A 21,784-nucleotide genomic window follows, 5' to 3' on the forward strand; every position below is an offset into this window, starting at 1 on the left:
TTCATCACTGCTACTCTGTATGGGATTCTGAGATAAATCATAGCAGAAGTATTCTGATCCCTTGAATGTTGCAATATATTCTTCTTTTCCTGGCAAAACAAAAACAGAAAAACAATAGATAAATTGCTGACACGAAATTAAAAGCAGTTTCTATGAATTATTTTTATATCGCTATATAGCTAACTCAGCAGTGTTACTACAAGCACTGTATCAAAAAGTCAGTCATTCACTTAGAACACTCAGTTATCTTTTTCCTTTATAGATTAAGATTTATTAAAACCAGAGCGTTTTCTTATAGAACCAGAACTTTTATGAGTAAGATTCAACTTAGAAAATACATACTGAATCAGCAATCTGACCTGAAACACATCTAAGCACAGAGCATTTAGGTAAGTGTGCAAATCAAAGCACTATTTCAGTCAAAACCTGGTGTCTATTTCTTTTGAACTGTCATTTCTGTGATTTGATACAGAATCCTTTGGAATTTTGTATTTTCATATTTTTAAGAAGACGACAAACCCTACTAGACTGTTATATATGTATTTAAAAAAATAAAATATAACCTTCTGTTCACATAATATGCTCTGTATAAGGACAGGGTGTGTTTCAGCAGTGTCTTGCCCCAAAGAAAACTAATTAGACACTGTAAGAGGTAATTCACCTAGATTTTAACAACCTGAGCCCCTTTTGTAAACAAATAAAAGAAAAATCACAGGAAAAAGACAAGCAAATAAACAAAACAGCACTCTGAGCAAACAAATATACAAACACCCAACAAAAATCCCCAGTCTTGAGTCCAAGATTAAAAAATGTTTCCTTTATTTTTACAAGCAAATGATTGTATGCAATACACAGATTGCCTCCTGTACTGGCCATTCATCATAACAATACTTATGCAGTAGGAGCTACATATCATGAAAATGTTGCTACATCCTACCCAGACTTCAGCAAGGCCGTAATATTCAGACAGCAGGTACCAACGCAGACAAAACCTGTCAACTTTCTGGGGAATAACCCATAAACAGATAAATTCAGGCTTAGAAATATAAGTGGATAAATAGTAAGAAGGATTCCAGTGTCACTACTCTCTCACCCTCCCAAGCTTCAAAGGAAAAGCAATCGTGAGATATACATTTTTCCCCTCACAGATTCCATTCCGGATAAAAAGTACATCCTTAAAAGAGTTCTGACTAATGCTTACTACAAAGAAAAAGCAGCTAAAAATAAGAATGGAAAAAAATAAAATAAAACCAAGATTTACTTTTAAAACCAGACACTTTCATTAAGCACAAACTTCTGTCACTTAGGACAAATTTTACCCTTCAATGAATTTGATAGAGATGTGAGCTAGATTTTACGTGCATGACTTATTCCAAATATTAGCCTATTTAATCTGTCCAAAAGTCTTTATGTTTTTTCCCCTCAGCATTGTCAAGAATAGAGAGGGAAGAAAATACCCATTTATCCTCCTTGTTCATTAGAAACAGCAGGTCAAGAAATATACTGCAATAAACACTAAGGAAACATATAATTTGTTGCAACCACTCTGCAGGTCTTACAAATTCTCCACCAGTATTGCATGCAGAGCACAACGCTAGACTAAGAGCAATATGCCCTGGAATCTGACATGTTTCAGGAGAGGAAGAAAACCATGGCTCACTGAAAGTAAAAGGTTTACAAACAATGCATTTTCTGGGGTTTCAATGCACTAAGCAGCTGACTGCATGAATACCATGCATCCCATTTAATGAATATTTAATAAAGGCATAAAATGTTCAAGAGCTAATTTATTTGGTATGGATGCTTACTGCAAAGGCATAATAAAACAGCATGAATAACACTGAATAGATTATAAATCTTAAATGCAGCAACCAGAGACATGACTACACATACCATGCATTTAATGACACAAACAGAAAAAGTTAAAGGATGCAAATGAATTAACATGCAGTACATTCATGCATACATACTATGAAACAAAAACTACTTCTGTAAAACCAGTTCACTTACACAGGCACAGAAATATACAGGAGTGTAAATGCATGCCAGGTACATTAAAAAAAAATAATAACTTTCCCAAAGAGGGGCCTAAAGGTGCAAGTACTTTCAAACAATATATTGAAAATTAATTTAGAAAGACTCAAAAAATATAAATAAAAAAGCCTCTTAAGTGTTGTTGGGCTACTCGTGGCCAGTAGCCTGACATCCACCCAGCTGTTCTCATGTCTTATACTTCTTTCTATTTCATTGTTTCACTTCAATTGAGCAATCAAACTTTACTGACACTCCAGGTAAGCTCCAGCTATAGCTAACAGCAGCAATTCTCTTCCCCTTCACACTAGTTATTAATCTCATTCAGCTAAGATTGCTGATGTAAATGGCTTTTAGGAAGCTAAAGCTAGAAATACTGAAATGATTCAACAACATTTTGACACATGAAGACATTTACTTCTGGTATCAATAGCCAACAAAAGAATGTTTTCATTTTTATTCATATGAATTTCACGTCTAGTAAAAATGTGACAAGCAAAAGATGACAGCATTTGACTAGCACCTCATTAGTCTGAGTCTGGCTACTCAACTAGTTGTTCATCTCATTTTCCAGCAGTTGATGTCAATTAAGAGCTATTTAAGAACTCTCCTACAGGCAGCTGGTAACTATGAAAATACACTTAGTAGCATTAGAGAAAAATGAATCTGAAAATTACTGGTTTCAAACTAACTGAAGGGAAAACAAAAGTATGTATCATATATTTTCATTATAAGTATCTGAATGCAACTGTTTTCTTATGGTTTCAAGAGACACCTATCATGATAATTCATGGAATCACAGAATGGTTTGGTTTGAAAGAAACCTTAAGATGATGTAGATCCATTCCCCCCTGCTATAGGCACAGACACCTCCCTCTAGACCAGGTTGCTCACAGCCCCATCCAGCCTGGCTTCAAATGCTGTCAGGGAGGGGGCATTCACAATCTTGCTGGGCTGCCTGTTTGACACACATGACTTGCCCTTGGTGAAGCCATGTTGGTTACCACTGATCCCCTCATCTTTATTTTCCATATGCTGTAGTAGGGTCTTCAGGAGTATCTGCTCTATGAGCTTGCCAGGCATAAAGACTGACTGGCCTGTAGTTCCCCAGATTTTCTTTCCATTCCTTCTGAGGTATTCATAAGCTATCTGCATTTTTCCAGGCACTGAAGTAATGTGTTTCTCATGAGAAACTATAACACCTCTCATGATCACATGGATGAAAGCTCAGTCATCTTTGCTCTCAATATATCACCGAGTATGACATTGGAAAGTGTCAGTGATATTTAGAAAGGCAGACATGGCAAAACTGTATCTGGCTATGACAGGGGGAAGATAGAAGGTAAAATAGACACAGGATTGTTTAGTTTCTGTGGAGGCTAGCAAAGACTCAGGAAAAAAAAAAAACTACAATAAGAAGAATTTGGGCTACAGAGCTTAATGGTGTCTGCTTTGGGCATATACAGCAGGAGCCACACGCAAGGCAAAATTACTTTTGTCAATTAGATACAGGACAGAACAGCTGTGAAGCAATACTGTTAACCATCCCACAATGCTGAGATGCTCGGATGTATTCAGCAAAGAGAAATGAAGCTGGTTAAGGGACTAGAAAACAAGACTTGCAAGGAGATGCTGTGGGAATTGGAACTGTTTAGTATGAGCAGAGGCCTCATTGCTCTTTACGGCTGCATCAAAGGAGGTTTCAGTGAGGTGAGTGTCAGTCTTTTCTCAGGCAACATGGCATAGGGTGATAGGAAATTGACTCAATTTTACTAGCTGAGGTTTAGATTGGATATCAGGAAGAATTTCTACAGGAGAAGAATGGTTAGGCATTGGAAAGGGCTGTCAAGGCAAGCAGGAGAGTTGACATCCCTAGAGATATTTAAGTGATGCATAGACATGACACTTTAGGCCATTACGTTTAGAGGTAGACTTGGCAGTCTTGTTGACCATTGGAGCTGGTGATCTGGTTGGGTCTTTTCCAACCTAAGTGATTCTGAGATCCCTATATCAAGTCCAGTCCTATCAAGAGTCTTTTACTTTTAATTGGAAATACATGTAGAATTGACAGATTAAAAAAAAAAATTGTTAAAATATATGAATGTTTTATATAAAAAACAGATATAGACTATCACATACCATTTCATAACGCTTTTAAAATTCTGTTCTTAATTCATTTTTATTAGTAATAACTTGTGTGTATTGATGGGTGTTTATTTATTATTTTTTCAAATTATCACTTAATGACACTTACAGAAACCATTAAAAATTCATGGCAGTCTTTCCAGCCAGCATGAAGTGTTGCACTTCATTTAATGATTAAAATGTAATTACATACATAGAAAAGCACTAGATAATATGAACACCAATAACAGGGTACAACAAGTTTTCATTCTGAGTTTTAAGTGCTGTAAATTGTGCATCACTGCAGTTACAGTCCCAAATAACTGGTTATGAATGTATATATAGATCCCATGCTTTTACATATCATAGAAAGGCTTCAGAGAAGACACGTTATTATAGCATACACTAGTACACAAATGGCATATTTCTTATTTTCTTAGAATTTACCTTATTTCCTACTGAAGTCAACAACAGATTTATATTCATTTTTCTGGCAGTTCATTTAAGTTCTTAGGATCTGAACAAAAGCCCAGAAGAAATTAGGAGATTTTTCAGCTCTATCACTGATTTTACAGTCCCACATTAGCACTGCATTAAACTTTACAGCATGTATAGCCTCCTCCTTGGCAGAATTAAATCATACACTAGGTCAGGCTGAATCACTAATGATTTGATCCAGTGCCCTTGTCGGATTCAAATGAAATGCATACCAGTGGATGCTTTGAACAGAGAAATAAAATAGTCCTGACAGAATAAATCAAAGCTATCTAATAATGGCTGCAAGGTTTCTTTAAGGAAAAAGAAAAATCTTAAGCTTACTGAAGAAATTTGAAGAACAATGTCATATGATAAATCAACCTCTTACTACGCAAAAAGAATCTAGTGAAATGCCATCTATTATTATGTCTATCTACAAAAGTAATTATTTTCCAAGAGAAAATAAGCAGAAAACAGTGATACTCTTTTTCTAAAAGCCTTATTCTTGCTACAAAACTTCCAAAAGACTAAATATGGATTGAATAAATAAATTATTCCAAACCAGAGTCTAGTTTGCTCCCAGATGTGCTGTTTTGTGCTCCATTTCATGGTAATTTAAAATTCAAAAATGTATCCATTATGCCATCTTCTTATTTATAGTCTTCCACAAAGTGGTGTAACCAGGGAAAACTAAACCAAAACAGCACATAGACAAAATAATTAACAAGGATGTCTGATACTATAAAGCAAGACAGATTAAACTGTTCCTTCTGTAGTAAACTTCAAAAACTGGAAACCTCACAATAGCTTGCCATTACAAAGAGGCTCTGCCAATGGATTTAGGAATGAATGCAGAACTATGTCAGGATGCACCTCATGCACAAGGTCTCTCAGCACACTGACTTTTAAAAAGACAAACCAATATCCTTCACCTAATTTATTGCTTACCAGATATTAAGACAAAAAACTCAAACATAAAGCATTCCTTCTCCAAATTTTATACTTGAACTTGACCTTAATTTATTACCCAGTTGCATAGAAGAGGTTTTCAGACTACTGATATAAACAAATCCTATCGGCATTTAAAGAAAAAAACAGATGACTAGCACCAGCTTAACAAACTGAAATACAAAACGATATGATAGCTCCAGACAAACGGACTACAGACATCTAACATCAGTATGCACTGAATTAATTTTAATAATTAACAGTTAATTTTTTACTCCCTTCTTCCTCACATTCTTTTGCTCCTTTCCAACAGCTGTTATCCTGGGCCTTCAAACAAACCCTGACAGAAAAGTCCTGGGGAACAATTTGGGGGAGAAAATGAGATTCACAATTATAGATGTCATTTTTTCCTGTTGGGTGACAATTCCTTTTCACCCTTCTCTGTTAACAGTGAGACACATTGAAAAGGATGCAGGACGCTGTGACAGACTATCAGCAACTTAAATTGCTGTTTAGTATCTTATTTTCCCTCAAGCAGACTGTGTAACCTACTGCTGCATTATTTAAGGTAATTATGAACATGAAATTGTTCGTTACATGTAAAGTAGCAAAATGGAAGACCTTCTAGGCTTTGAAAAGCAAGTGACCATATTTTGAATGTGAACTTTCTTTCTAGTTTGAAAACTCCCAGTCTTGTTACAGAATGATGAAGGCAGTAACACAAAAAAGGTAGTCACCATCTCCTAAAACACATTTTCACTTTATCAGTCAAATTATTTCCTAAGAAGGGAGGGATAAGATTGCTAGTCACAGGAGGTATGAACACTACGAGTAAGCCTCTGATCTCTACTCATCCTCTCACACTAGAACAAAACAGTGATATTTGCCACTCATGATAAATGATTTACAGGAACTCTACATAAGTGATACATTACTCAGTTTTGCTAAACATCTCATCTCTTAAAAGGCTAGATTCATGCAACTTCACTCATTTTCAGTTCCTTTCATTAAATTACAGAGAATACGCAATTCAAAAACAAATCTGCAATTGGACAGAGAGTAGAAAGAGAAGATACTTTTAGGAATTAGACTTTCTCAGTATACATTAAATACTAGAAAGCTATAAGATGAAAATAAGTAGATCTTTTGCCTATGAATAGTCATCTCATTACATAGTATTAAAAAGTCATGAATAAGTTTTCATTACAAGGGTAATAGCTTTTCTAAAATTACCCAAAATAACCAACCAGTTGGATGTTAATAAAGACATTTCTGTTAAATTAAGAACAAATTGCAAAATATATAACATCTACATCCACTGAAAATGTATTTCTTCTATAAGGCTGTAGCTTTTAAATTCAATGGAGGGTTTTGGTCAGGTATTTGGAAACCAGGCTACCATTATACAGGCAAATAAATGCAGGCATCAATTAATATGCCAAGGTAAAAACAATGCTGAAAACTCAAAGGACTTCTCCAGGCCTCAAAACTTCACTCCCACTAACTTGCACCTAAATTGCAAATCGCAGATCCAGCTTGCAAAGGAACTCCAGACAGGCCCTGAGGTTTTTGCCTTTCTAATGTTCCCATATAGTGTTCATGCTGGACAAGAACGTGCTTTGTCCTTACTGAAAATCAACATTCATTTTTAACTCAAGCAACCATACAGCTACATACAGATCCTCAACACCAGATTGCTTAAAGAAAGCTGTCCGAGTTCAGTGGAAAAATTGACAGAACAATAACTTAATTTTCTCTCTGTATTTAAAACTTCTGCAAATGCAAGTTTTAATGTGATGATGCAGGAAAAATAGAGTTGCTCTTCTCTGCTCTGTGCTGACGCTTTTCTGCCTGCATCAGACAGCCAGGAGCTGCAGAAAAAAATTGCACTTACTCTTCAGAAAGTAGAAAATGGATCACACACAAGATTAACAACAACCACACATTAAAAATCCCATTTCTGGTCTGCTCATTAGACAAATGAGCTCCTTTCTAAGGATTTTTTGAAAGCTTTACATTCATTCTTCACTATCATAAGTAAAAACATGTTCAGGAGAGGAAATTCTGATAGCTTTGATTCTCCTGCTCTTATACTCAATATACATTTCAAATCAAATAAGGCAGAGAATAGTGCCAAGATAACACATTAAATTAAATATATCTCCAGTATATAGTTAGCTAGTTAAATGATCTAAGAAATAATACTGTAATAATAATATACCAATTTTATGTTTATATAATAAATAATGAACTTGGCTAATAAACTTATTCCAAAACATCAAAGGAATATTTCCTACAACACCCCAAATTCTACACAATTAGTAGGAGTCCCTGGTCCTACTGTTAGAATAATCACTGTATAACAACAGGTTTTCCAGAGATACATTTTCTTAAAATTAGTTTTGCCCTGGTATCAGACAGGTACTGCAGGTATGCAGAACATTTCTCACAGTATTAAGAACCACAACAGAAATTTGAAAATGGAAAACCAAAGTACACAGCCCTTAAGGGTACAATGAACAACTATCTGTGTTTTCTTTTTTCTCTGTTCTGTGCTTACGTTTGCAGCACTATAGGAACATCTATGTGAACATATAAAGAAATAAAAAATAAAATCTGTTGAACATCTTAATGTTAAACTTCAAAAAATGTGTTTGGAAGAAGCGATTTACAACTCTCAGACTTCCTGTGGAAACACAGAGAATTTAATACAAAAAGGATTTTTCACATTGTCAAGCCCACTAAGGATTCTACCACCTAATAAAGAAATTTCTCTCACCTTTAAAGTAAAGAAACAATTTCAAGATAACTGTGTATATGAGAAATATATACTACGAAAGAATCATATAGCAGCAAAGTGGACTTTGAAAGCTTAAGTTTCTCAACAGAAGTGACCTTATGTTTCAAGAATGAGCAAAGAAAGTAATTTCTGGCTTATTGGTATCTGCTAACTAGTTATTGTTAGGTGCTAAACAAGCAGTTCCTGACATACCATTCAAAGTCTTATCTCATTAAGCAAAGTTAAAGGAACCATTACAATAGCTACAAACATTAAAACAACTGTTCTTAGAGATTAAGTTCTGAAGATTTAAGAATCTCAAATCTTTTTAAAGATAATTGACTATTAGCCAAAAACACGTCTTAGTTTTATCATCTCGATTAGCTGTCCCATTGCTAATAATTCAGCTGAAACTGCATTATTTTCTAATGAGGAATAATTATTTTCTAAGAGAAGCAGCAACACGAGCAACATGCCTTCTTCTGACACATTTTGTATTTCTTTTGGTATTTCCTTCTCAGAGTTGCCTTCAGCCACCATCAGCAAGTAGATCAAAAGTGTCCAGATGAGCTGCCAGATCAGAAAGCTCTTTCATTTCTAGTTCTACATGGAGAACTAGAAATGCTTCATTAGCCACAATGTTTTACATTTAAATACTTACTGCACCATATATTTTGTCCAAAAAATTATCTAGAATGAATCTCAAAATGTTTCTATTTACAACACAGTACACACTTCACTTGTACAAGGAAGTGATAAAATATTTACTAACTGCCCATAGCAGATTCTTTGAAATCTGGAAGGCTTTCATAATTATAAATCCTTACCATTTAAAAGTAATTGAAAATAGATTTAGATTGGTCACAACTATAGAGTCAATTTCTAGTTTGTGAAAGAACATACTATCTTGTTTTCCTCTTTTCTGCAACTGAAAGCCATCAAGTAAAAGTTAATTTGTAAGAAAGATGTTTTCATACAAAAGACAACAACAGGTTTAAAAACTAGTAATGAAATAAAGACTAAAACCTCTTATCTTACTGGGGAAAATAATATTGCTAGTGTAGGGTTTTTGCTTTGCTATGTTATTTTTCTTTGCTTTTATGTGTTTTTTAAACAAGTGGCATTGAATTCTGATAGATAATATATTTAGCTAGAAATTCAAGTTAGCTTTATCCAAATGTTGAGTAATGCTTGCTATATTTGGAGTATTTTTTTTCTCCTTATAAATGCAGTTGGCAGGCAAAATTAAGAGTAAATATTGACAAGTACTAAACAGACCATTCTTGATTTAGGAGAGAAACATATTCCTTTCTAGAAAGAAGAACAAACTACACATCAAGAATTGTATTTTTTAAAGAACATAAACATGTATTCAAGAATGGAGGCAAATTAAATATTACTAGTCACTTTTACTATGACTGTACTGTTTCCAGCCAAGACCACGTCCATAAATGCAGCTGAACAGTCTGTACAGCGCAGATAACAACCATGTAGTTATTCACACAGAACTGCCACTACCTGCATATGTATTGTAAGAGACATTCAAGGGCAAATTCTGAACGCTTGTATAAATAATCATGGATTGATTATTTCAAAATCCCCATAAACCACTCAATATCTTCTCTACATGTATAAAATTTTAATTGTTAGGATTATATTGCAATAAGACTGTCATAAGACAGACCGATGTATCTGTCTAGAAGCAGATGGACCAATATTACTATACAATTATTACATTTTTTTTTCTTTTGTTTCAGCTCTGCCCTCCACTCCCTTCTCCCCTCTTATTTTCCACCCTCCTTCAGAGGGCCTTCTTAGCACACAGAGATTCCTGTTTGGAGGCAAGAGATTCCTGTTTGGAGGCACAGGTGGGATGAGCTCAGTGCTGCTCAGTGACCTCAGCCACTGGGAATGCCCAGTCACAACTAAAGATCAAAATAGTCCTTGATTAAAAAAAAATAAATAAATCTGAAATTTCACTGTGCATGTAGCCTCCAGGCACTGAAATAAATGTGGGAAAAAGGCCAACTGATAGATCATGCTGTATATATATGTATATATAGTGAGGTACTGCAGGTACTTTTTCTGTCTGGCACGTTAGGACTGGTTTTAATAGTTATTTCACTGTTATCACATGTTCTTAAATACTCATTTTCTCAGAAATATAAACAAAAAAATAACAACCTGTAATAGCTTGTCAGAATGCAGTGGTTTTTCATTATTCTTCCTTTCTTTAACCTAAATCAAAAATTTTTATTTGGGTTATTTTGAAAGATGGTTAAGAACTCAGGAGATGTAAGGAAACATCTATGTTTACAGAATACACCACTGTTTTGAGTAAACAACCACCACAATGATTCAATAATTTAACATACGACCGTATCTCAAGATCTGGGTTTACCTGATTGCAAATACAAAAGGATGTAAGTTTTTTGCTAACGGGCATAGATAGTATCTATGTCAGTGTAATTTTGATTGCATTGTGAAGAATCAGAAGCAACTAACCTAAAACTTATTTGCTAAAATCACAGTCTGATACAAAACAAATGCCCTAAATCTGAGTTTCAGAACTTTATCGCTTTCATTGTAAAATTCATTTTGTGAAATAAGCCTACCTACAGATGTCCATACTATGGAGATCCACACACTAATGGAGATCAGCACTGTATTAAAATTCTTCAGAAGTTTCCCCACCTCTTTTTCAGCATGTTTGCTAAAATCTTACCCCCTATAAGGTGATACAAGTGGGGATAATTTAAAGAAACTTGATGAATACATTAAGAAATTTCAAGTACCAGCTCTAAGATTTCTCCTGTATTAAACAGACAATTATTTCCATCACTTCCTCTTACAAAATGTACTAGGAACCTGCCAGTATGCTCTGTATACAAGTTTGAGTTCTAATAAACAAAAATAGAAAAATAGGGCTTTTTAAGACCTAATCTTGATATCTAAATATTTGAAATAGACTTGAAAAGTCTATCAAAATAATGTTAACTTCTGCATTATCAGTAGGTTTCTTAGTCTAATCATATTTAAAAAAAAAAATTAAAAATGTGTACTGATCTCTTTTCAGTGATATATATATTTATATATAGATATAAATATATAAATATATATGCATACATAAGAAATATATATATAAGCAGAAGTCAATTTATCTTTAAAGGACCACTTCACATGTATGCTGTATATGTAGAAAGATTTCTAACTACTGTGAAATCTCATTATCAAATTTGATAAAATATTAAGAAAAATTCTGCAAGTAGCAAAATAATCAGGATCACATATGCATCTATAAAGTGAGTTTGTTTGTTTTTTTTTTTGAAGACTGACTAGCTTTTTTTTTAAATGAATACATTATTACTGACTGATCTTAATTTTTACAGTAGTCAATAAGTCTTTGAAACTGCTCAATAAAGAGGCCTCCCCACTGAGATGTTACCAACAGCCTTTTTATAGAAGCCTGCAGTAACACTGTAAAAATGAAAGAGGATTACCAGAGTATAAAAATAATTGGGCTCCAGAGCTGTATTGACATTTTAGAGGAAAGATTTGCTGTCACGTCTGGGCCAAATTTTCTGCTGATAAGTTCCACTAAAAACAGCACATTTAAACCACAGAAACTTGATGCTGTTATTTGTGCAATAAATATGCTCAAGAAGATGAGAATAATTGTGGTAGATAATTTCACACATCTGTGTAATTATGTGCATCTAAGAATATTTCACATCTCTTTTTTCTTTATTTTTTTTCCTCTCCTAAGAACAAAGAAATGGAGACAACAACACTATCATAAACCACAGCTCATTTTATCATTATTAAATATCACCAAGTATTTTCAGTTCTTGAAGAACTTATGTCTATCACGGTTGAATGTGTTTGGTTATTTATTATTATTGCACAGGAGTTTATTGCTAGTTACAACCTCATGTCCTGAGGATATAAAGAAAAAAACACAATATTTATTCAAAGAACACTTAAATTATTTTTTGGTCATGTTTTATTTAACAACGAAGAATCACAAAAGAGAGAGATGCTCAACTGAGAGGCATAGTATGTAACTTTCAGATTTACTTACTGTTCTCTTTTCATGAATCTTACCTGTGCACTGGGATCTAAAGTTTCTTTGCAGATAATGCATTCATTCTGCATTTGCTACAGCTGGTGCTGCTGCTGAGCGACCACCAGGTAGCAACTCACATCTGCTCTTTATAAATTTCCATCTCCAAAACAATGAGAGGAAATGCAAGACTGAAGGCTGTCACACTAACAGCAGAAGCTAGAGGCAGGTTTCTTCTTGGAAACAGTTGTTGGTATCACACACAAGTCCAAGGAAGTGTGGAGCAAGGTGTATTTCAACACAAAATCTGCAAAATCCTTCTGGTTCACATGGACTGCACGTATAATAAACCACTTTCATTTCCTTCAGAAGAAATAAGTTGATTTTTAGTTCTTCCCTGAAATTTTGCTTCAAATAACTCAAACACAAATGTTCTTATTAGCCACCTTCATTCCCCCGCCCATGCCTCAAGGGACCCCTGTAATTACTGCTCAGCTGTTTAAACACACAGCCCCAGAGGCCGAGTAGGTCTCACATTTACCATGTTAAGAAAACGCCATGGTGCAGCAATCGGAGTGACAGGAGCACTGTAGAATTTGTAGTATGAACATCTGAACGTCTAAGTTAGTAGTTCAGCTTCAGTCTAAGAGCTAGTGTTTTCCTTGTAATAGCAAATATAGTTTTGCCTCTCTAAAAGCTTTTTTATTTTATGCCACCCTCAGAAAACGTGTTAAGTCCTTCACGTATATGTTCAAGATATTTGATTCTAAGTACATGTCATTAGACTTTCAAAGTCATTTGATGACTTTTCCGGATACCTTCAAATTAAAGTTGAAGTGCTTTTCACACAAAACACTAGTCATCACTGAAACATTAGGGCAGTCATTACGTTCACAAAATTATTTCAACCTTTTTGTACTTCCAGAGAAAAAAGGGAATTGCTGCATTTGTCAATGAAACAAGCATTCTCTAATTGCTTTCTACATTTCACCTCATGTCTCCAACGCACTACAAATTTGCTGAGAGCTGTGGTTATAATCCCTATAGTATTCTGCTTTGGTACTAACAAGATAGTATGTTTAAAGTATATTAGAATCCCACCCCTCTACTGTTACGGAGGCAACATTATGTCTCCGTATTCAAATAAAAGATTGGCATGTTTTTAACATTTTTAAATGAAGAAGCACGTTCTTCAGTAAAACTTTGCTCAAATACCCTCAAATAAATCTGCAGTCTATATACCCACTCTTTTCTAATCATCATCATCTTGTGATTATTTCCATAGGATCCCTAAGATGAAGTTTAGGGACAAAACACAATTCAACTCCAGAATAATTTGATTATTCAAAGATTATTTGCTAATACGTTAGTCTGTGGTTACAAAAATAATACAAATTGGAAATATTTGAATATGCACAAGAAGGTGACAAGCACAAATCTGCCAGCCATAAATTTATGGCTGTTGGATGCATCTCTGTGCAGTTTCCATATCTTCTGCTTTGTCTTATTACATCCCCATCTCTTGATATGAAATAAACATGCTCTCCATGCTGCCATACAAGAACCAGAGCTGAGGTTATCCACAGTTGCCATCAACTCAGGCAATGTCAGTTGTCCTCTTTTATTTAATTCTTTGTCTTCTTCCCCCTTCCTCTCTAGGGAAAAGAGGAGGAGGGAAGGGCAAGGAGAGGAGAGAAAAACAGATTCCACTGAAATTCAGGATTTAATCTGGTTTCAAGACAGATAGATTGTGACCTATTTCTGATGGTATGGAAGGTACTTTTCCCTGCACAAGAATGGAGTGTTAGTGTATGAATGTTCATTGGATTGACTCGAGAGACAAAAGGACAAGAAGCCTTTCTCTTAATTCAATTTTTAAGCATGGCACTGTAGTTAGAAAATCACTCCCAGTCCCCCACGAACCTGAAGTAGTCTTGTGAGTACTACCCCTGCCACAAATGCAGCAGAATAACTTTCTCCAGTTCAATGCTCTGGATATTGTTTTCCACACAGTAATAGCAGATCACAAAAAAAGGAATACAAGCTTCCCAAATCCAAGATTCCTGGTGGACATTTGTAGGTTATTTCTCTATTTTGGCACAGACATCCATCCAGGTCATTTAATGAGAAAGCTGTAATTTGAGTAGTGACCCAATTCTGATGTATCTTTTACTGTTAGAATAAAAACAATTATGAATAACTCCCAGAAAGCTAAATCTCTTTTACAATTTTCTTAAAACACTGCTCATTTTCGATGCACTTAAATTCAAGTCAGCCTCTGTAGACCTCTCAAGCCTACAAAGTACACAGATGAATGCAGGAAGATTAAACATTTTTTTACTGTGACCTACAACAATGTGCTGAAACGTTAATTATTATGTTAATTCAAGTACTGGTCCCAAAAGGTTGATTATATTTTAGAAGCTAATACAATCTATGTGGGCAACAGCTGCCTCTCTGTATTCTGTCTAAAATATTCAGGCAAAATATCTATGGGCTATGCAGTAAATAAAATATTCTTAAGATTAAAATTTAATTTTGGAGTATTTTCTTCAAATAGAAGGGTGAGGTCTAAGGGTAGAGCCTTAGAAAAATACTAAAAATGAAGCTGTCTTCAGGCACAAAAGATTGTCTTAGCCAAATATCACCATCCTAAATTCCAGCTTTTTGAAGCAAGACTGGCATTTGTATATTTGTCAGGACTCCATATCTTAAGCAGATACATACCAAATAGTAAGACATTTGAGAAAAAATTGATTTTTTCCACTTCAAGACATGACTGGATGTTGTCTGTGCTGTATTAAGAATCAGAATGAGAACAGACAGCTCCAAAAGAAACAGCGCATTTGGAATAAATATTAAAGAGAATAAATTCCCCAGGTCTTGACAGTGTAAAGGGCCAGGACTGGAAGAAATGTAAGTGAAATTTGATGTCTAGTCTTATTTTTGATGCACAGTAGAATTGTTTCTCATCAGCTATCCAGCATAACAAATTGTTAGTCCCAGCTGTGTATCATTACTTGGGGTGGGAGGAGGAAGCCAGCCTACTAAAATCTAACATTTCCAGATTCAGTCAATAATTTCCTTCAGCAACACAATTTATCAAAACAAAACGTAAAGTTTAAAGAGTTTAGAAGAGAAACAAAGCAATGAACCTCAAACACACACTAGTAAAACCTACATATCATTGACACATACAAAACCTTTTTTTTTAAAGGGTAGAATTGAAGTTAGCTTGTAAAATCTCACTTTTCTTCTGACACTATATAGAAACATTTCCTACTAAAATATCAAAAACACCTGCATTGTAATTAGGAGCAATATAACTTATATAAAGAGAAAATTAAAAAATGTTTAGTATAGTACAGGCACCCAGGAATTAAAGCTTTCAGGTTTTATAATGCCAAGTAAACCACAAGTACAGTTCTATTTTATTTCTTAGCAACACGGCCAAAATGCTTTCTGAATTACTTCTAACATTTCCTCTGCAGTAAGAGCATCATTCAAAGGATTCTCACAATTTTTTTTTCTATTCAAGCCGCAGTCTAATGAATCTCTCCAGGATAGAGGTTACATGCCACACATGAGAACAGGCTTATTAATACAAACCTAGGGGCAACCTGAAAATTCAAGATCTGATCACTCTACAAGGAAGATCTTTCCAATCGATGAAACCTTTGCATTTTATTTATAAAAATACCATTGATCTATATCATAAGTTTGTAACCAGGGAAACATTTCCTAAGAAAGCAATTGAAGTTGCTTCCTCCTTTCCCATTTCACCATTCACTTTTTTTAAATTTCTAAAAAATCCTAAAATATCCTATTAAAAATAAAACATCATCTGATGTAACTTATTCCTCAAAAAAAACAAAACTATGGTTGGTTGTTTTTCTTGCACAAAAATGACTTTTAGAAATTTGTGACTCCTATTAATTTTCATGGAAAATATAACACACACCAAGAGCACAATAACATCATTTGATAGAGTAAATTCTCAGCTACAAAACAAGTTGTTTGGTGTGGGGTTTTTTTTGTTTTTTGTCCCCCCAACAGTCACCACTGTTAACTATGCATTTCTGCCAGCAATGAACCAGAACACTCATACAAATCTGCACAAATGGATGTGTCCGCTGTCGCTACTGCTGAAACACACCATCGTCTCACTGCGCTCACACTGACTGATTGGTGTCCATAAGCATTCAGCAAGAGTCAGTGAATTTCAATGGGAGATATTTTCCACATAGAAGTGGTCATACTTTGGTCCATACGCACTTTCATGTCAGATGCTGCTCTGTCAGACTGCCCCTCTGCTGTCATCTGCCACACAATAACAAAATGTAATAGAAGGTTCAACCTCTACTGCCACATCATCAACATTCCTCTCTGACATCGTGGACAAGCATAGTAAAATAAGAGGCATTATTTTCGGAGCAGCTCTCAGACATCTTTCTCTTGATAGAGCATAAAAATTTGAAGCATATGCCAGAGCTAGAGAGAGTTCAAAGTTGCCATGGTAACTGAACTAGAAGTCACTAAGGACTTGATACCATAGACCTTTTACAGTGCATACACAGTACAGACAGTAAGGTAGTGAAAAACATTTTATTGATATTTTAAATATACAGAGCTAGCAAATTGTGTTGACTTTTATATAAGTCATAAAATTACACTACTCAGCGTACAATAAGGCACACCACAGAAAGGTGTATTTTCTTGTAACAGACCTTTACTTAATACAATACGTTTTCCAATACTCTGAACTTTGTTACACTACATTTTCCCAGTTGAAATGTTTCTTTGTACTCAGAAAGGTAGCTTAAGATATCAGTTGATAGATAACATAATGAAGATATCCTTGTCTTTTTTTAACTACAAGCCAGAACCTGACACAGTACTCCATATATGTGGTCTCACGAGGGCAGAGTAGAGGGGAGCTTCACCTCCCTTGACCTACTGCATATGCTCTTTTTAATGCACCTTCAGGATACTGTTTGCCTTCTTGGCCACACTGCTGGCTCAGTGGTCAACCACTTATCTACCAAAACATCCAGGTCTTCCTGTGCAGACCTCTTCTCCTAACCTGTACTCTCCTAACCTATTTCTCCTCAAATGTAGTATTCCACACTTGCCTCTATTGACTCTCAAAAGATTCCTTTCTGTGCAACTCTCCATCCAGTCCAGGTCTTGCTGGATGGCAGCCCAGTTATTTGGTGTACCAGCCACTCCTCCTAGCTTTGAATCACCAGCAAAACTTGCTGAGGGTGCATTCTATCTCTTCATTCAGGTCACGAATGAAGATGTTGAACAAAACCAGACTCAGTACCACCCCCTGGGGGAGCACCGCTAGCTACAGGCCTCCAAATAGACTATGCACACTACTCTCTGAGATCCACCAGTCAGCCAGTTCTCAATCCACTTCACTGTTCACTTGTCTACTGTAGACTTCCTAGATTTGCCCAGGAGAACATTATAGCAGCCAGTTTCAAAAGCCCCACTGAATTCAAGGTGCACAATATCCACTGCTCTCCTCTTGTCTACTCAGCCAGACAAAACACCATAGAAGGCTACCACAATGGTAATGCCTGATGTACTAATACATCAGTACACTTCCATGCTATATATAATCTGTTTTAAATAATTCAGTGGGACAGTGATATACTCAAACACTTCTCAGACACAGACCCCAAAATTTAATTGCTGTTCCCAAGGCAAAGAATACCATTCTACACGAGGTGCTGTCAAATAAAGCATAACTGATACAGAATCAAGTTCTTAAGCATTACTCATAGGCTGATATTGCATTATTATACTCTATTCTGGCCAGCTATCACGTAATTCAGCCTGTAGAAACAAAGACAAAATTTGAAATGTTCTGAGGAAGAAAGGAACAAAAAGTCTTCCTCAGCCCTCCACCAGATGTACCACCATGCATACTGCTGGTCTGCCTTTCCACAAGCTGAATGTACTTTGTGTGGTGCCAGACTCAGCCAACCATTCATCCAATTCATTTGCCTTCTTCCCAGGTCTGGTCTCATCCTGGGAGGATAAGAAAGAACATTATTTTGCTCTCAACCCCTTCAACATCTTCCTGAGAGAAAGTCTATTTTGTTATTTCAGAGCATCCTTGTTGCAAGCTCATCTAGAATACTGTCTTAAAATATTTGCCAAAGCTGTGGAAAGCATCATCTAAAACAAACGTGCTTTAATTTTTATGAAATAATTCGTATTTTCTGTGCTACTTTCAGGAACTTTAAGATTCCCATGGCTACAGTGTTCAGCACTGTATAGTAATGACATCATGCAAGTACAACTACATCACCAAAGTAAAACATCTTAACTGCAAAGTTCAGAAGTGTTTAACATTCTGTATGTTTTGTAATAATAATGTTCTGTATGAGTAGAAGGAGGTGAATGACTAAGTGTGAAGACATTTCAGCCATAGGATAGATGTAGCACAAGTACAGTAGCTTTTCAATGTAAATATTTTGAAGATGCAATACCTTCCTTGGAATATCTTTATTCTTATACTCACCTACTATGTTAGTAACATTAACATATGAAAGTATGCTTTTGTAACTGATCAATTCTGGAAAAAAAAAAAAAGTAAACCACTGTGGATTTCACTGTTTCTTTTTACATTAAACATAGTTACGAGAGCAGATGGGAAGATACTGAGAGGGCAGTTATGTGCCATAGCACATTTTGTGGTATAGTCCCCTTAATAACCCAGATATGGGACCCATCTGCTCCTCCTGGTAGCTACATATTACTAACCACAACTCCAGGTTTTTTTTCCTACTTATATGATGTAAGGGAAGATATGAAATGTTTGTGTCTAGATTTGATCCAACATGGAGTCAAGATATGACAGATACACAGCTGGACCCAGCTGCTGTAAGAAGATTTGACATCTCAAAACTTAGGAATGCATAAGTCACATGAAAACAATTATTTCCTGATATTTCACACTTTGATTATGGTGGTAGTGTTTCTTTGGTTGTTTTTGTTGTTTTTTTTTTTCATTGTAGTTTTTCCCCTTAATATCCTGAGACATCCTTCATATAGCAGAAGTACTAAACTAGTATTTGAATAAACTTGAATTCAGATCTGGTAATTTATTCTCAGCACTTTGCATTTCACTTAGATTTGAAAATGACAAGCTGTTGGTCCAATTTTTGTCAACATGTTTTTAATTAGTTCTGAATTTATGACAATTAAAGCTCACAGTTGCTTTTAAAATGAAGTTACTGAATTTGGTTTAATTCACCCATTGCTCAGCAAAGTGTGCATTTTAATTTGTCATGGAAATATTTTACCATTTCTGCTTTCTGCAAGAAGGGCACTATCAGTGTAATCATCTTTTTCTTTGAAACGTATTTACTAGAAAATGGACTGAAAACATAACTGAGGAATGCTGGCCATGCTCCACATTTGACTGCTTCATCTGTGTCTCAGCTGACTCAAATAGCTCAATTTGTTCCAAGTACTCCTGAGGAAAAAAAGTGAAATGCTGCACCATAACACAGGTCTTGTATTACTTATGTCTAAAGCTGCACTATCAGGCAAATTGTGTCTATTATTAATTTTTATAGGGCCATACACAACAGAAATCATAGAATCATAGTGTGGATTGGGTTAAAAAGGTTCTTAAAGAGCATCTAGTTCATTCCCCTGCTGTTGACAGGGTTGCCACCCTTCAGATCAGGCTGCCCAGGGCCTGGACTTGAACTTTCCAGTACACCCTCTGAGTAGAGAATTGCTTCCTAATATCCAACTTAAATCTCCCATCTTTTAGTATAAAACCATTCCCCTTTACTGCTATCTGCACATGTAAACAGTCGGTATCTCTCCTGCTTATAAGCTCACCTCAAGTACTGGGAGGGTACAATGAGGTCTCCCCTAGAGACTTCTCCAGGCTGAACAAACCTAGATCTCTCAACCTTTCTTCACAGCAGAGGTGCTACAGCCCTCTGAGCATCTTCACGGCATACTCTGGACCTGCCCCAACAGTTCCACACGTACATACCAATTCATTTACTTCAAAAATAGAATTGCCCTTTTCAAACAGGAAGGAGAGATCTGAAGTAGGATTGTCATCTTTATGAAGAAACGGTTCTGGCAAATTCTTAGGACCTTAATAATAAATGGCAAAATTCTCTATACTAGAAAATCCAGGTTTCAACCTCGTATACCTCAACCACATTTCTAACTTTGCCTTGCTTCCATTTTCTAGGAAGTCATACTCATCTTCGGGTGATCTGTTCACGTACAACATCTTACACAAATGACTGTAGACTTAAAAGCACAGATCAGTATTCCTAGAGTATAATCTGAAATTGCAGCAATATTTTCTTCCATTAGCACACTTAAAAGAGTTGAAATTGATGGTGAACATATGAAATCTAGTAACAGAGGTACAGAATGACAACCTGTTTACTACTTAAACTAACACATCTACTCAAAACTAAAGAAAAGCAATCTATCAAAACCTCCTTTTGTAACAGCCCCAAATTCAGCTGGTTGTCTAAAGACTTTCTCTCTTGTCTTTTGTCTTTTAAAATAAATTTGGTATACTGCAGCCATGTTACAAGACTTCATATTATAATCTGTAAAAAATATAACATTTTTATAACTATAACAAATATAAATATAACATTTTATGAATACATCTATTATTTTTCCAGTTTAACTATTAATGTTAAAAGTATCTGAGATCTAATAGGCAATTAAAATGACAAAAGAGAAATCTCTAGAGTTCAAATATATCCGTCTTAAGAAACATTATAATTAAGCCAACACAAAAATTATGGGAAAAAAAAGATATACATATTAGTTTAGTAAGACCTTATGAGCACCAGATTCCTTTGTCAGAATGTATGCTCAAGTTACACAATTTATATTTTTTGACAAGTAAATTCAGTAATATTTTTTCCTTGTCTAACTTATACTATACTAAGTAGTTAAAGGTCAACTACTGCTAAGACAACTATATATCTCTTAGCAAACATATGCACTCTTATCTACACTAAAAGCACAGGATTTAAGAAACTTTTTCACATATCTGTTAACATCTGGTAACTGCACACAGATATGATCCAGTTCTTAAACAGCAGATTCATCTGGCTGCCAAAAACACCAAAAGTCCAATGAGCCATTAGTGTTCTTAGCAAACTTACACTGAATTATGCCGTAGCAAGGTGATCAAGTATCAAGAGACTGCATGCCCCTTGGAACAATGTTAAAGAGATAAGTAGTGTTCTCCTCTATCTTCCCAGCCAGAGAAAGGAGCTCAGGGCAGAAGAGATGAACAGAATGATTGGCAGTGTGGCTGGTATCATGCTCAAGGATTTGGCTTCTAC

General features: G+C 35.3%; 1 protein-coding gene across 16 annotated transcripts in view; it reads right to left on the reverse strand.

The window, feature by feature from the left end:
* NRXN1 (neurexin 1) overlaps nucleotides 1-21,784 on the reverse strand; it is a 625,130-nt gene that overhangs the window by 425,826 nt on the left and 177,520 nt on the right. For 15 of the 16 annotated variants that reach the window (XM_065739655.1, XM_065739653.1, XM_065739648.1 and 12 more), the window contains one exon: nucleotides 1-89. This exon is cut by the window's left edge and continues 213 nt beyond it. In XM_065739655.1, the coding sequence (XP_065595727.1) occupies nucleotides 1-89 (89 nt within the window). Of the gene's footprint in view, nucleotides 90-5,879; nucleotides 5,935-21,784 lie in introns of those variants that run through there. The other variant, XM_065739660.1, reaches the window with a different exon arrangement.

Source organism: Cyrtonyx montezumae, unplaced genomic scaffold (genome assembly GCF_038088225.1).
Source record: "Cyrtonyx montezumae isolate F1298 unplaced genomic scaffold, pur_monq_1.0 scaffold_24, whole genome shotgun sequence".
NCBI lineage: Eukaryota > Metazoa > Chordata > Aves > Galliformes > Odontophoridae > Cyrtonyx > Cyrtonyx montezumae.